This window comes from Grus americana, chromosome 15 (genome assembly GCF_028858705.1).
Source record: "Grus americana isolate bGruAme1 chromosome 15, bGruAme1.mat, whole genome shotgun sequence".
NCBI classification, from domain to species: domain Eukaryota; kingdom Metazoa; phylum Chordata; class Aves; order Gruiformes; family Gruidae; genus Grus; species Grus americana.
Window position 1 is genome coordinate 10,571,920 of NC_072866.1, and position 15,157 is coordinate 10,587,076.

Sequence of the window (15,157 nt, forward strand, 5' to 3'; positions counted from 1 at the left end):
CGGCATGGCCTTGCCCTGGCGTGAAACCCTCATGCTGAGACCCACCACCTGTGGGCAGCCACGGGGCTGACCCCGATGGCACCAGTGGTTTTCCTGGTTCCCACAGCTCACGGCTCCAGGGAGAGTGCGTGGGCTCAGCTGGGGCTCACAAGGGACCATCGGCCCATCGGCATCCCCTAATTGGGGCCACGGGAGCTTCTCCCACCCTGGGCCATGCCGTGGTTGGGCAGTGGTGCTGGGACGTGCTCCGGACCCCGGAGCTGGGAGGGGGAAGGCAGATGTCTGCAGCCTGCCTCTGCACTGGGAACTGCAGGAGCCTCGAGAGGTGACTTGGTGGCCCAAGCTCACCCCAGCACGTGGCCTTCACGAGGTGCTGGGGGCTTCTGCAGCCATGGCCACCACCTTCTCCCCACTCCAGCCCTCCTGCCTGCTCCCATGTGTGCTCCGATCCGGGGCTGAGCGGCATTTAATGCCCAGCCCAGCTCTTTAGAGCCCAGCCCAGGTATTTGGTGCCTGTCCCCAGGGGACTGGTGCCCTGCTCAGGGACTGCAGCCAGCCTTGCTCCCTGCTCCGGTCCTGGTGCACCAGGTCCCTCCCCGAAGCCGCCGGGGGTCCCGGCGCGGTGCAGCGGGGCTGCAGGTCCCGGCGCCGGCGGTGCGGGGCGGGGAGGCGAGGCGGCCGCGGGGCGGGACGCGGCGGCGGATCCGCCTCCATCCCGTCCCTCCCTCCCCCGCCCGGTAGCAGGTCTGGGCACGGTTCGCGGGAGCAACTTGGCGGCTCATCCCCTTCCTCCCTCTCCCCGGGCCAGCGCGGCCATGGCGGGCGCGGGCGGGCGGCCCCGCCACTCCTAGAGCCGCCGCAGCCCGGGAGCCGCCGCCGCCGGGATGAGCGTCCTCGCCTTCGACGACGGGGCCCTGGAGGGGCTGACGCCGTCCCTCGGCCTCTCCGGGGCCAGCGACATCGACACGGCGCTGCTCAGCGACATCGACGGTGCGTCCCGACGCGGGCAGCGGGCAGCGGCGAGCGGGACCGGGTTCGGTGCATGGCCGGGACCGGGCTGGGGGTATAACCGGGGCTCGGTGCATGGCCGGGACTGCGCTGGGGGTATAACCGGGGCTCGGTACGTGGCCGGGGGACTAGTGACAGCAGGCTCGGTGCACGGTCGGGACCGGGACGTGGCCGGTGGAGCGGGGTCGGTGCATAACCGGGGTTCGGTGCGCGGCCGGGCTGAAGGGAGCGGGCTCGGTGCACGGCCGCCGCACCGGGACACAGCCGGAGAGACCGGTCTCGGTGCCGGGCCCGGCGTGGGGGGGGGGACACCGGGCTGCTGGAGCGCGGAGTCGGTGCAGGGCCGGGCGGTTCGGGCTGGCTCTGTTACCGGGGACCGGTTCGTGGCGGGGGAGTCGGGGAGGAGCAGGGTCCTGGCCGGTGGGGAGGGGGACAGGACCCCGGGACCCCCGGGCTGGAGGTGCCGGTGCCGGGACAGGCCCGACGGGGCCCCCGCCGGCCGCAGCATCGTGTCGCCTCTAGCCCCGCCCCCGTGACGTCACCGCGGAGGTTACTCCCGGTCATTCCCTCCAGGACGCCTGGCTTCCCCGAGCCGCCCAACCGGGATGGGGGGGGGCTCTACACCGGCCCCGGGGCTGAGCGGAGCATCCCCGGGGCTGGGACCCATCGGAACCCACCTCCCCGCCGAGCTGGGGGTCCCTGGGAAGGGGGTGCCACCGAATGGACCCACTCCCAAAGGAGACCCAGTCCCCGGTGCTAAGGGGACCCACTCCCCACCCCGGTGGCACCGAGGTCTTACTGGTGCTGGGTGCAGCGATACCATGGCTTTAGCAAAAAATTGGGTTTACCGGCCCTCAGCCAGCCCCATGCCTGTCTCGCCGCATGCTCCACCGGCTCTGCCGGTCTGCGCCAGCGCAGACCGGCAGAGCCGGTGGAGCATGCGGCGAGGATGGCATGAGGCTGGCCGAGCCCTCTGACACCTTCCCCACTGCGGGGTCCGGGGGATGTCTCTCCTCCGGGAGCTGGGGTGGAGGTGGCATCCCAGGGCTGGAGGCTCAGCCCAGCGGCAATTGGGACGGATCAGGGCAGATCCAGGTGCCACCCGCCTCCCCCAGCAAGATTTTGGTGTGGGCAGGGAAGGATGGTAGCTGCAGGCAGGCAGGAGCAGTGCTCTGGAGCTGTACTGGTGTCCCCTCAGGTCCCCTGGGACCCTTGCCAGGACTGAGCGGTGCCCAGCACGGACCGGTTGTGCAGGGTGAGAGTGTCCTGCCGTGGGGTTTTGCCACGCTCCTTTGCATCACGGTCATCTGGGTCACCTCGTGCCCCACGGTTCTCTCACATGGCCTGACACTCCACGGGCCGTGGGTTTGCCACCAGTCCCTGAGTGGCCACGGGTTGTCCCTTATCACCGTGCCCACCCTGGGGTGATTGTGGGGTGCGCATCCGGGGACGTGGGTGCCCTGTGCCCACCGGGACCTGCCAGGACCCACAGCCATGCGGCTCTGCCCCATGGGCTCCCACGACCCGAAGCAGCAGGGCTGGGGCAGCCGTGGCACCGCCGGGTGCCTGTGTCATGCCGATGGCATGGGTGGCAGCGCGTGCCACGGGATAGAAATATCTGGTACGTGCCAGGTGGCTGCAAGAGCTGTGCCCACCCCTGGGGCTGTGCAGCAGGAAGGGGGGGGGGCGTCAGGAGGGTGCACCCCTTCTCTGCACCCCCAGACTTTGCTCTCTTGCCCCTGGACCATGGGGGAGCCTTGGGGGGTCTCTTGAGCAAGGGGAGCCGAGGTTGGGAGCCCCCCCCGGAAGGAAACCCACCTGCACAGAGAGGGGTGTGGAGGGCTGGATGTCTTTGGGGGGGAAATGGGGCTGTGCAAAGACCCCGGTCCTTGTGGGGTGTCTCCTCTGGGCACTGGGCATCGAGCGAGGAGCATCATTTCGGGCTGGCCGGATGCGGGGGGGCAGTGGGGTGCGGGGTGAAGGGGTTAACGCCGGCTGACCCTGAGTAACCGCCGGCGGGTTACGGCAGGGTGCCCGGCAGTAACCCGCCGCAGGGCTCACCTTGGCGCGGCCGCGGGGCTGTCTGGGGGCGGCGGGCGGCGATTGGCGGAGTCGCATCACCCCATCGCCGGCCTCGCTCCAGGCCTGGCGCGGGCAGCGGCGGGGAGGGCCGGCGGGGAGGAGGCGAGAACATGGCTTTAAAATATCCCGGTGCCTCGTCGTGGCCCGGCGCTGAGCGGGGGCCGCAGCCTGCTCCTGGGACCCCCCCGTGCCCACCGGTATGGAGTGCACCTTCGAAGGTACCCCCTGCTCGCCATCCTCCTCCTCCCCGCCCAGCAGGGTCACCGCTGCAGCCCCTCCCGGGGTGCTGCAACCCATGGGGGGTGTCCGGGGGCTGCGCACCTCGGTGGGGGCACCCGGGGGGGGGTGTGTGTGCACGGGGGGGTGCACCTGGGGGTACGGCGGTGGGGGCATCCCGGCGTGCTTTGGTGGGAGCATCCCAGGACAGCGCAGTGGGGGGCATCTCGGGACACCCCGATGTGTGGGTGTCAGGTGTGTTGATGGGGACGTCCTGGGGCACCCGGGTCCCACTGAGCGGGGCAGACCTCTGAGGCTGTTTAACCCCGCGCTTGCCCAGCTGCCCTCCTGGGGGGTGCCATGGGCAGGCAAAGCCTGGCACGGGGGTCTGGCACATCCCAAGCACCCCCTCCCCTTGGTACAGAGGCTGCTTTGGGGTTGTCGGGGTTTTCGGTACGGGATAAATGAACGAGCTGGCACAAGCCCATCTCTGCCTCCCCCCCAGCCTCAGAAACAGGCCAAGATCTGCGCTGCCACCCCCAGACTGGGCTGGAAACCTCTGACCGCTGGTGGCCAGGCCCTGGCACCCCCGTTGCGTGCGTTGCGTGCGCCGTGCCTCAGTTTCCCCACTGGCAGGGTGGGCTTGGGAGGCTGCACGGAGCAGGGCACAGCAGATTCCTGGGTTCTCAGGGAATTCTGCCCCTGGGTTATGGAGATCCGTCCCCAAAGTGCTGAGCTGTGGGGTGGGCAGCCTGGGGCCAGCCCCAAGACTCCCGGGACTTTGGGGGCCCCTTGGGATGTGCGCGGCTGGGGCAGCCGCTGATGGCATGGCGGCGGGGGGGCTGTTTTGCAGACATGCTCCAGCTGATCAACACGCAGGACAATGACTTCTCGGGGCTGTTTGATTTGCCGTTCGCTGCCCCTGACAGCGCCGTGCCCCCGGGGCTCCCCTCTGCCCCGGGCACCCTCGGCACCTACCTGGGACCCAACAAGCCTCCCCCCGCCGCCCCCACCGGCAGCGTCTACCCGGGGCCCTCTGGGATGGCAGCCTTCACCCCGCAGCCCCCAGCCCCGCTCCTGCCGGCGCCAGCCCCGGGTGTCAAGGAGGAGCCGGCGGCCCTGCCCAGCAGCCAGCCCCAGCCCGGCATGATGCTGGCCCCCAGCTTTGTTCCTGCGTCCCCCAGCCAGTTCAGTCCCCAGCCCTTGGTGGGCTACCAGAACCAGCACAGCTTCTCCGGTGAGGATTTGGGGGTACGCGGGGGATCGGGGCTCCCTGGGTGGGGGCTTGTCGTGGGGGGGCTCTTGCTGGGGGGGGGGATACATCCCTGTGGGATGGGGCTGCCCGGGATAGGCTGGTGCTGGGGGGTCTGGTGACGCTGTCCTCTGCTCCATGCCCAGCCGTGCAGCCCGGGGGTGCGGGGCAGGCCCTGCCCAGCCCCCTGCCTGCCCCACAGCCGGGCCAGCCCGTGGCACTGCCTGGCCCCGTGCAGAGTGTGGCACCGCAGCAGCTCCTGGCCCCCGCCGCTCCCGCCGCTCCCGCTGCCCAGCCCGTCTCGCCCCAGATCCAGCCAGTGCCGGTAAGCCCAGGGCCAGGGGTGGGGGGGTCTCAGTAGTCCCCCCAGCCCTGCTGACGCCCCCTGCCCCCCAGGTCCTGCTGCAACCCCATTTCATCAAGGCTGACTCCCTGCTGCTGACGGCCGTCAAGACGGACGCCGGCAGTGCCAAGACCTCCAGCATCGCCTCCCTGGCCACCAGCGCCAGCGGCTCTGCCACCCCGCTGCAGGTGCCGGTAGGTCCCACCGCCGGGGAGCTCCAGGGTGGGGGGATGCTCCGAGACCCCCACCGATGCCACCCTGCATCCCCACAGGCGTTGGTGAGCGGAGGGACCATCCTGGCCACGGTGCCGCTGGTGGTGGATGCCGAGAAGCTGCCCATCAACCGGCTGGCGCCCAGCGGGAAGCCGGCACTGGTCCAGAGCAGGGGTGAGAAGCGCACGGCGCACAACGCCATCGAGAAACGCTACCGCTCCTCCATCAACGACAAGATCGTGGAGCTCAAGGACCTGGTGGTGGGCACGGAGGCCAAGGTGGGAGCCTGGGGACGGTGGGGCAGGGGCGGGCAAGGGGTGGCTTTGCCCAGCATTTGGGCTGAGCCATCCCTGCCTGCCGGCAGCTCAACAAGTCAGCGATCCTGAGGAAGGCGATCGAATACATCCGCTTCCTGCAGCAGAGCAACCAGAAGCTGAAGCAGGAGAACCTCGCCCTGAAGATGGCTGTGCAGAAGAACCGTGAGTGGAAGGGCAGGTCTGGGGGGAGGCGGGGACAGGGCTCAGCTGTACCCCCCAGCGCCCCTCAGCCCACTCTGCTCCCCACAGAGTCCCTGAAGGACCTGGTGGCCTCCTGCAGCGGGGGGGCCAAGGCGGAGGCCCCCATGGAGGTGGTGAAGGCAGAGGTGATGGAGATGCTGACGCCACCACCCTCGGACGTGGGCTCGCCGTCCCACAGCAGCCCACTCTCGCTCAGCGGGGGCAGCAGCAACAGCAGCAGCGACTCGGAGCCTGACAGTCCCCTCTGCGACCATGGCAAGGTGTGGGGGGGCTGTGGGAGGGATCCTCCCACCCCAGGTCGGGCAGGGGATCCACTGCATCATGCCAGAGGTGCCAAGAGCAAAGTGCACCAGATGCTGGCGTGGGGAAGGGAGCTGAGAGCCCTGGTCTTGCTCTCTGAGGCTGCTCCTCCCTCACATGATTTGGGGCTGGAGGGAGGGGTGCAGAGGCATTCTGGGGTGCAGTGGGCTGTTGCAGCCGTGCCCTGTGCTCAAGCCCTGTCCCCCAAAATGTGCTCTATGCCCCATGCCTGTACCCTGCACTCCGTGCCCATGCCCTATATCCCATCCCTGTGCCCTATCCACCACACCCCGTGCCCTGTATCCCATGCCCTGTATCCCATGCCTGTGCCCCATCACCACACCCCATGTCTGTGCCGGTGCCCCATGCTCACAGCAGCTCTGCCCGTGCAGGTGAAGCAGGAGCGCCTGCCGCCCTCACCCAGCAGCCAGGGCATGCTGGACCGTTCCCGCATGGCCCTCTGCGCCTTCGTCTTCCTCTGCCTCTCCTTCAACCCCCTGGCCTCCCTTCTCCGGGGCTCTGGTGCCCCAGCCCCTGTGGGGACCTCGGGCACTGCTGGCCCTGGCAGGAGCATCATGGCTGAGTCTGGCACCGTGGGTAAGCTCTGGGAGTGGGGTGGAGGCTCTTGGGGTGGAGGCCATCAGGGTGGTAGTTGTTGGGGTGGGCCATTGGGGTGGTATGCCACTGGGATGGAGGTTGTTGGGATAGGTGTGGGGTGGAGGCTCTCAGGCTGGGCATGGGGCAAAAGCCATTGGGATGGAGGCCATTGGGGCTAGCGTGGGCTGGAGGCTGTTGAGGGGAAGACCATTGGGGTGCAGGATGTTGGGGTGGGTGTGTGGTAGGGGCTACCTGGGTGGAGGCTGTTGGGGTGGGCATGGGGTGAAGGCCATCAGCAGGGGGGTCTTGAGGTGGGTCCGAGCTGGGAGGTGACTGAGGTGGAGGATGCTGAGGTGGACGCAGGGCAGAGGCAGTTGGGGTGGAGGCTGCTGGGGTGGGCACGGGGTGAAGGCCACTGGGATGGAGCCCCTGGGGTGGGTGCAGGGCAGAGGTGGCGGGGCGGCGCTGACCCCCTCCCTGCACAGAGGAGCCGTGGGGGTGGTCGCAGTGGCTGTGGCCCACGCTGGCCTTCTGGGCGCTGAATGCGGCGCTGGTGCTGGGCGCGGTGGTGCGGCTCTTCGTCTGCGGGGAGCCCGTCACCCGCCCCCACTCCGAGCCCTCCGTCCTCTTCTGGCGGCACCGCCGGCAGGCCGACCTTGACCTCGACCGGGTAAGCCCCGCCCCTTGCCCCACTCTGCATGATGTCACCTGCCCCACCCACCCTGGCCACACCCCGCCTGGCCCCACCAGCCCTGTCCCAGCACCCGCTGCAGGGTTAGCCCCGCCCATTTCGCAGTGCCCGCCCCTTCCAGTGACGTTAGCCCCTCCCACCTGCCCCAGCCCACCCGCCCCTCTCGGCTCAGCCCAGCTGTCGCACCTGGCCCCGCCCACGCACGGCTGTGTGCGGCCCTGACCGCACCCGCGATGAGCTCCACCCACCCCCTCCCCGCCCCCTTTGGCCCCGCCCCCCCGCTGACCCGCTCTGGGGGGCGCAGGGGGACTTTGCGCAGGGGGCCCAGCACCTGCGGACGGCGCTGGGGGCGCTGGGGCGGCCGCTGCCCGCCTCCCACGGGGACCTGGCCTGCAGCCTGCTCTGGACCCTGCTGCGGCACCTGCTCCAGCGCCTCTGGGTGGGCCGCTGGCTGGCCGCCCGCGCCGGGGGGCTGCGCCCCGACCCTCCGACCCCCGACCACGTCCACCAGAGTGCCCGCGACGCCGCCATGGCCTACCACCGCCTGCACCAGCTCCACCTCGCCGGTATGGCCCCGCGCTGCGGGGGGGCAGGGAGACAGGACCCCCGTGTCCACCCCTGAGCCCCCCGTCCCTGTCCCCGCAGGGAAGCAGGCCGGGGGGCACCTGCTGGCCATCAACCTGGCGCTAAGTGCCGTCAACCTGGCCGAGTGCGCCGGCGACGCCATCTCTGTGGCTGCCCTGGCTGAGATCTACGTGGCAGCCGCCCTGCGGGTCAAGGCCAGCCTGCACCGCTGCTTCCACTTCTTAGCCGTGAGTGCGGGGCAGCCCCCTCCGCCGTGGGCCAGGGGATCCCCTGTGGCCCCTGGGACGCAGTGTTGGGTGCCCCCCTGACCCCCGCTCTCCCCGCAGCGCCCCTTCCTCTGCAGCGCCCGGCGTGTGGCCCTGTCCCATGGCGGGGCCGTGCCCCCTGCCATGCAGTGGCTCTGCCACCCCTTGGGCCACCGCTTCTTCGTCGATGGGGACTGGGCCGTCAAGGGTGTCCCAAGAGAAACCATCTACAGCTCTGCTGGCAACCCAGGTAACACACACCCCCCCCCCCGCCCCAGACAGCCCCAGCCCCCCGTTTCGGGGTGGAGGCATGCCTGCTCACAGCCCCTCTGTGCCGCAGTGGACCCGTTGGCGCAGGTGACCCAGCTCTTCCGCGAGCATCTCCTGGAGAAGGCGCTGTGCTGCGTGGCCATGCCTGAGCCTGGCCGCCCTGCTGCCCAGGGAGAGGGGTAAGTGCTGGGGTGGGCACCCCGCTCCCTCCACTTGGCATGGAGCCGGCCCCACTCACGGCTCCTCTCCCAGCAGGCGGTTCTCCAGCGCACTCGAGTACCTCCAGCTGCTCAACGGCTGCTCCGACGCCAGCGGTGTGCCCAGTCCCGCACCCTCCATCAGCTCTGGCTTGGCGGCCATCACAGGTGAGGCCAGCGTGTCCCCCTGGGGATGCTTTGTGTGGGGGGCCAGGGGAGTGGTGGACACCCCGCTCCCGTGTCCCTCCCACCCCGCAGGCACCGACCCCGTGTCCAAGTGGTGGGCGTCCATCATTGGCACAGTTATTCACTGGCTGCAGGGAGATGAGGAGGGGGCCGAGCGCCTCTACCCGCTGGTGGAGACCATGCCCCGGGCGCTGCAGAGCTCTGAGTGAGTGCCAGGGGCGCTGGGGACGGGAGGGTGACAGCTCCTCGCACGCCTCCCCTCCTTTTTGGCTTGGCACGGCCCTTGCTAACGCATTCCAAGCACTGTGGCTGTGCTGCCCGGTGTCTGCTGAAGTGGGGGAGACACAGCTTTGCCCAGCGAGGGGCCTGCAGTAACTGTGCCCCCCCCACTTTGCAGGAAGCCCCTGCCCCGCGCTGCCCTGCATTCCTTCAGGGCTGTCCGGGCCATGCTGAGCAAGCAGGACGGGAGCCAGGCCAGCCTGAGCCACTGCGAGAAGGCCAGCAGCTGCCTGCGGGAGAGCCTGGAGCTGGGCAGCCCCCCCAAGGGCACCATCGACAAGGTGAGCAGGGGTGGGGGGCAAGGTGGCCGTCTGTCCTGGGGGGGGAGCCCCTGGGCCTCGCGGGAGGTGCCCCCGGCCCTCGCGGGGGTGCATTGTAGTTGCATTGCATGTGTCAGACTGGGAGTGCAATGCCCCTGCCATGCAGCCCGGCGGGGGCCCCGCGCAGCAACGCCTGCCCGCAGGGACCTCCTCCCCCCTCCCATGTCCATCTGTCTGTCCGCCCGCCCGCTCACCCAGCTCCCCTCACCCCCCCAGGCGGTCCAGCTCCTGCTGTGCGATCTGCTCCTTGTCACCCGCACCAACCTGTGGCAGCAGCAGATGAGCATCAGCCAGCAGCGCAGCTGCCTCTACCAGGCGTCCGCGCTCGAGCTCCGCGGCTTCCAGCAGGACCTCAGCAGCCTGCGGCGCCTGGCCCAGACCCTGCGCCCCGCCATGCGCCGGGTGAGCCCCCCCCTCCTCATCCAGGTGGGTCCCCTCATCCCTTGTGCCCGGCCACGCTCACTGTGTTCCCCTCGCTCTCCAGGTGTTCCTGCACGAAGCCACCGCCAGGCTCATGGCCCGGGCCAGCCCCACACGCACCCACCAGCTGCTGGACCGCAGCCTGCGGAGGAGAGGGGTGCAGGGCAGCAAAACAGGTGAAACACGGGGTGGGACAGCGGCGCTGGGTGATGGGGCACAAGGGCTTACTGCCCGTGCTTTGGTGGTGGCATCTGCGCTGGGGTGGGCAAACAGCCCCGTCACCGTGCCAGAGCACCCAAGGGAGGGTCAATGGCTTCCAGGGGCACCTTCGGGGCTGACACCCGCTCTCCCCCTCTTGCAGCCGGCGAGCCAGAGAGCCACCCCACGCCACGGGAGCACGCTGAGGCCCTGCTGCTGGCCTGCTGCTACCTCCCACCCAGCTTCCTCTCGGGGCCGGGCCAGCGTGTGGGCATGCTGGCCGAGGCCGCCCGCACCCTGGAGAAGCTGGGCGACAAACGGATGCTGCACGACTGCCAGCAGATGATCATCAAGCTGGGCAGTGGCACCACTGTCACATCGGGCTAGCCGGGGACAGGGGGCACGCTGCCAGCCCCCCTGCCAGCCCCCCTGGCTCCAGGATGTGGGGAATGGGGTGGCTGGGGGTGCTGAGGAGACACGTGCCTCAGTTTCCCCTGGGACGTGAGCCCCTTCTGTGGGATGGTTTAGGGAGCAGTTTTTCAGGTGACGGGGTGGGAGCTTGGGGAGGGGTAGGGTGATGCCCGGTGCCACTGGCGGTGGGTGCGGAGGCTCCCGGCGTGGGACAGCCACGGGTGGGCTCAGCCACCGCATGGCTCTGTCCCTGTCCTCAGCCCGCTTGGGTGATGGGACGTGGGGACCTCTAGTGACACTGTCCCAGTATTGCATGGCACTGGGATGCTTGGCCAGCCCGGCCCCAGTGTCACCCAGTACCGCCCAGTGCCCTGGCACAGGGTGGGGGCCCCTCCTCGCCCACCTTTCCTGGTGTCCCATTGCGGGGGGAGGAGGTTTGGCCCCACGGTGGTCCCTAAGGGCCCTGTCCCCCACTGTGCCTGTGACAGGCAAGAGGCCCCCCCCCACGGCTTGTCCTCCACCTCCCCACCCAAGACTGACCAGTCCCCCCCAGTTAGGAGCTGCCACCGCCCCCGGGCATGGCCAGGCCTGAGCGCTTTCGGAGAGGAGATGGCAGGGTGGCACGGAGCTCCCGGGGGGCTGGTGGGTGCCCCCATCCCCTTGCTGCATCCCCCCCTTGTACATAGCCCCCTCGCCCTGCCCCAGCCCCCCCCGCCTTGCCTTTTTAAATGGTATTTTCATAGTTGAAGAGTTTTGTACAGACAATTAAAGCTGATTATTTATACCGGTGTGTGTTGGACTGGGGGTGGGTGGGAACAGACACTGAACTTGGGGGACACACAGAGCCTGGCTGGGACACAGCCCCCCCGCCCCCGGGCTGGGCATCCCCTTCGGCTGGGCATCCCCGGCTATGGGTCCTGCCTTCCCCACGCAGGGGAGGGCCGCATGGGATGGGGGGGACAAGGGTGGCAGGGACGGGGACACTGGGTGCCAAGGGACTCTGGACACACCCTCCTTACCCCATGATGAGCTGGGGGTGCTGCCCCCTCCCCAATACCCCAGCCCCACCGCAGCATCCCCTCCAGCCTAACCCTACAGCATGACCCCCGGTGCTGGTGGCACTTGGGGACAAGGGGCCACCCAGGGGCTGGCATGGCCCCGGGGGACCCCCGGCAGCCCCCCAGGAGAAAGAGAGGCCACGAGCAGGGCGCCACGTACTTCCAAAACAATCGTTGTATCTTTATTGACGCTCTGAATGCAATGACCTGTTTTTTACTCTTAAGGAAAATAAACATCTTTTAGAAACAGCTTGTTACACACAATCTTCAGTGTGAAGCAATATACTAATAAGAACACTAGTCTTAACATTTACAGTCTTCATATATATTATATATATGTATATGTATACATATATATACACTATATAATGAGGCAATATATAATACACACGGTTTACCATTTTACAGTCATATGTACAAGATGTCACTAAAAATAGCCAGATTTCAGGCAACACTGCCAGGGACACTGAGAGTTTTATTTTTTCTTTAAATTAATTATTTTTATTATTATTTCTCTTTTTTTTTCTTTTTTTTTTTTTTTTAACGTGTGTTTTTTGCTCCTGTGTCCGAGGCAAGCTGCTGAAACAACAGACATTTTGTGGCCAGCAAACCTTGAGGGTGAGGGCTGGGTGGGACGGAGGGGACACGACAAGCCGGCAGGGACACAGGGCACTGGCTCTGCAGGGTCGGGGTGGGGGGACGGATAGGGCCAGGGCTGTGCCCCCCCCTTTTGCAGGATGCTTTGCAGGCTGGGAGGGGCTAGTGGCTGTTTTTAGGATGGGATTTGGGGTTGATTTGCCCTGGGTTGGTTATTTGCTACCCGCACTGGGGTGCAGGGGGTGCAAGGCTGGGGTGCGGAGATTGGGGAGTCACGCAGGGCGCCCTGCGGGGACACAGCAGGAGGCGATCCCAGTGCTGGGCAGCCCCCCAGCTCCCCCGAGGCGGCTGGGAAGGGAAGCGAAAGCCAAGGGAGCCGAGCGAACCTGGCACCCCAGGCAGCGAGGAGCGAGCCAGGGCCATGCAGAGGGAGGAAGCAAGTGCCTCCTCCTCCTCCTCCAGTAAGGACCCTGCTGCTGGCTGGAAGCCATTTCTGGGCTGCTTGCACCCTCTTGCACCAGGATAAACCCTGGGGTTCAGCACCCGGGGCCTGGGGTTTGCACCCAGAGCCATGGGGTTCAGCACCCAGAGCCGTGGGGTTTTGCACAAACGCAGGGAGCAAAGCCCGTCCCCAGCAAGAGGAGCCGCAGAGGTGTGGCGAGGCCGAAGCAGAGGGAGGAGGGTGGGGTTTTGGGGTCCCGGAGAGCAGGACCAGTTGTCCCCGACCGAGCAGCGCCAGCACCCCATGGAGTGGGAGGGTGGTGGGTGCAATGAGCCGGGGTTCAGAGGGAGGGAGCGGGGCCGGGGAAGCCCGGCGGGCACCCACCAGCCCAGCCAAGCGCCCTTCGCCCCGGTGGGGACCCGGCTGCCTGGCGCAGGGGCTGGCACCCCGGGACAGGCAGGGTGGGAGCAGACAGGAGATGGAAGAACGAAACGGAAAAAGCAGAGTGGTGTTTCAAACAGCAGGCCGTTGTTTGTCTTTTTTTTTTTTCCTTTTTTTTGTCCTTTTTTTTTGTCTTTTTTTTTTTTTTCCTTTTCTCCGCCGCACGTATATACAGACAGACACCGTGAGGTTTGCTGAAGGCAACATCTCAGATCAGATCAGTGTGAGATATGGAGAGCCGGGACCCGCGGGTGAGTCCGGCGGCCCCACAGTAAGACAACATCGCCGGGACCCCCCCGCTTCTACCCCCCCCCCCCCCCCCCCCGAGCCCTCCTCCCTCCCCCCTGTGCAGCGATCGCGGGCCGGGGGATCCCGTTCCATCTCCCGTGCGGCCAGGCCGGGTTTTGCCGGGGCCCGGCGGGGGGGAAAACCCGGCGCTGGCTCTAGCCGCCCGGAACGGGCTCGGGGGAGGGGAGGGACAGGGCGGCAGCGCTGCGCCCACCTGCAGCGGGGGGCTCCCGGTACGGCCCGGCCCCGCTCCGCTCCCGGGGCGCTGCCTCCTCCGCCGGTCCCTCGCTGGCAGCGGGGCGGGTGCCCGCGGGGCGCTACACCGGCTGCCTCTGCGGGGAGAAGGGGGGTGTCAGCCCGGTGGTCCCGCTGGAGGGGGTGGGGGGGTGTCTGGTCACCCGGGCTGGCGGGGATGTCTCCATCAGCAACCACCCTGCCCACCCGCGAATAACTGGGCGCCCACCCGGGATGCAGCACTTTTAGCGTGGGTTCAATTATCACCCACCACCTGCTCAGCGTGCAAGCGAACCCCCGTGGCCCGGCTGGGGGTCCCAGACCTGGAACCCGCTGGCCTGCCCCCGCAGCGGAGGGCTCCCGGGTGGCCTGGTAAGGGACACAGGGACACGATGTCCCACTGCGACGCCTCGTGCCACGTGGGGCTGAGCGCCCGGAGTGGGTGTGCTGCGGAGCAGGGTGTCCCTGGGGGGCTGCGGTCCAAAGGCAGGTCCTCCTACCCCAGGGGCTGCCAAGCATTGGGGGGCGCGGGGGGGCTCTGGGCTTACCTTATGTTTGGGACATTTCAGAGAGAAGCTCTCTTCGGTTAATAAGCAACCTGCAAGGAAAGGAGAAAGCTGTGTCAGAGGAGTCCCCATGCTGCAGGATGGTTGTCCCCGCGTGGCAGGGGGACACACAGCAACCCCCCCGGCCCACGGCCTCCCACCACCACCTGGACCAGCCGCAACATTTGCATGAAGGGTTCAGCTGAGGCCGGTCAAACTCAGGACACCAGCTGGCACTGCCTGTGCAGGGGGCATCATCATGCAGGGAGCTGCGAGCCCACCCTGGCCTTCGGTGGGCTTGAGCGTTGCGGAGCAGCCAGCTCCACGGCCAGCCAGGTCTGAGGGTGCCAGGGGACCCCACACCCCTGTCCCCGCAGCTGGGCTCACCTGTGTCGACAGCACACGCGTAGTGGTAGGTGTGGGGACACCCCTTCTGGCAGCAGCCCACGGTGGCTCCCGCTTGCTGGCAGCTCGAGCACTTCTTTAAACACACCCGGGAATTCGGAGCAGGGAAGGAGAGATGCAGAGAGACAGAGAGACCCCGTCAGAGCCCAGGAGCAAAGCACCCTGATGGTCCCGGCCGCGAGGAGACTGCACCGGTGTTCCTGCACCGCTCCAGCCCCAGGCTGCCTCCCCCCTGGGCAGCATCCTTCCTCCTGTGCCGGCGCACCATGAGCGATGCTGTGCCTCTCGCTCGGCCGTCTGCAGCCATGCATGAGGTTTACACCCGCTGTACCTCTCCCCTGGATGGCACCGAGTCCACAGCCATCCTCCACGGGGCAGAGGTGAAGGCACATGGCCTGGGCCGCGCCATGGCTTGGTGGCAGTGGTGGTGGAGGACCTGTCCCCCCCAGCCCCGGTGCAGGCAGGGAGAGGGCAGCAGCCTCCGACAGCCATGCCACAAGTGCAGATGCCTGGAGATGACAGGCTGGATGCAGCCAGCCCCAAACTTGGTACCAGGGGGCTTGCTGAAGGCCCCCTGCCCGGCCTCTCCTGGGTGGCTGTCCCCTCCCTCTCCTGAGCACAAAAGCCCTGTGTCCCTGTGACGGTCTCCCAGCAGCGTCCCCCCTATTTTGCTCGCTCAATGTGCCCGCGTTCCTCTCACTCTGCGAGAGGAGCAGGGCAGGGCTGCGCCCTCCCTCCAGCTCTCTTTCCCCTGCTGCCCATCACTGTGGCATCAGGCCACGTGACACCCATTTTCATCTTCCATCCTGCCTTTGC

The 15,157-nt window shown here is 67.7% G+C and overlaps 2 protein-coding genes across 8 annotated transcripts in view; one reads left to right on the plus strand and one right to left on the minus strand.

The window, feature by feature from the left end:
• Positions 1–723: 723 nt before the first annotated feature.
• On the plus strand, positions 724–11,115 carry SREBF1 (sterol regulatory element binding transcription factor 1). Of its 5 annotated transcripts, none has more exons than XM_054843712.1 (19): positions 724–990; positions 4,160–4,543; positions 4,705–4,883; positions 4,955–5,095; positions 5,174–5,392; positions 5,479–5,593; positions 5,681–5,892; positions 6,325–6,529; positions 7,015–7,199; positions 7,525–7,786; positions 7,866–8,032; positions 8,132–8,300; positions 8,391–8,499; positions 8,573–8,685; positions 8,776–8,908; positions 9,101–9,263; positions 9,519–9,704; positions 9,787–9,898; positions 10,084–11,115. In XM_054843712.1, exons 1-19 carry the CDS (start codon positions 885–887, stop codon positions 10,305–10,307), a joined length of 3,384 nt encoding a protein of 1,127 aa, XP_054699687.1. In that variant the 5' UTR covers positions 724–884; the 3' UTR covers positions 10,308–11,115. The 5 variants fall into 5 exon arrangements, with proteins under 5 accessions (XP_054699687.1, XP_054699689.1, XP_054699686.1 ...); XM_054843714.1 differs by having other exon boundaries at positions 8,576–8,685; XM_054843715.1 differs by lacking the exon at positions 724–990 and adding an exon at positions 3,166–3,308 and having other exon boundaries at positions 8,576–8,685.
• A 337-nt stretch (positions 11,116–11,452) lies between these two features.
• RAI1 (retinoic acid induced 1) overlaps positions 11,453–15,157 on the minus strand; it is a 76,694-nt gene continuing 72,989 nt past the window's right edge. For all 3 annotated transcript variants that reach the window (XM_054843710.1, XM_054843708.1, XM_054843709.1), the window contains 3 exons: positions 14,324–14,417; positions 13,940–13,989; positions 11,453–13,489 (listed from right to left, as the gene is read on the minus strand). In XM_054843710.1, the coding sequence (XP_054699685.1) occupies positions 13,475–13,489; positions 13,940–13,989; positions 14,324–14,417 (159 nt within the window). In that variant the 3' untranslated portion in view covers positions 11,453–13,474. The remainder of the gene's footprint in view (positions 13,490–13,939; positions 13,990–14,323; positions 14,418–15,157) is intronic.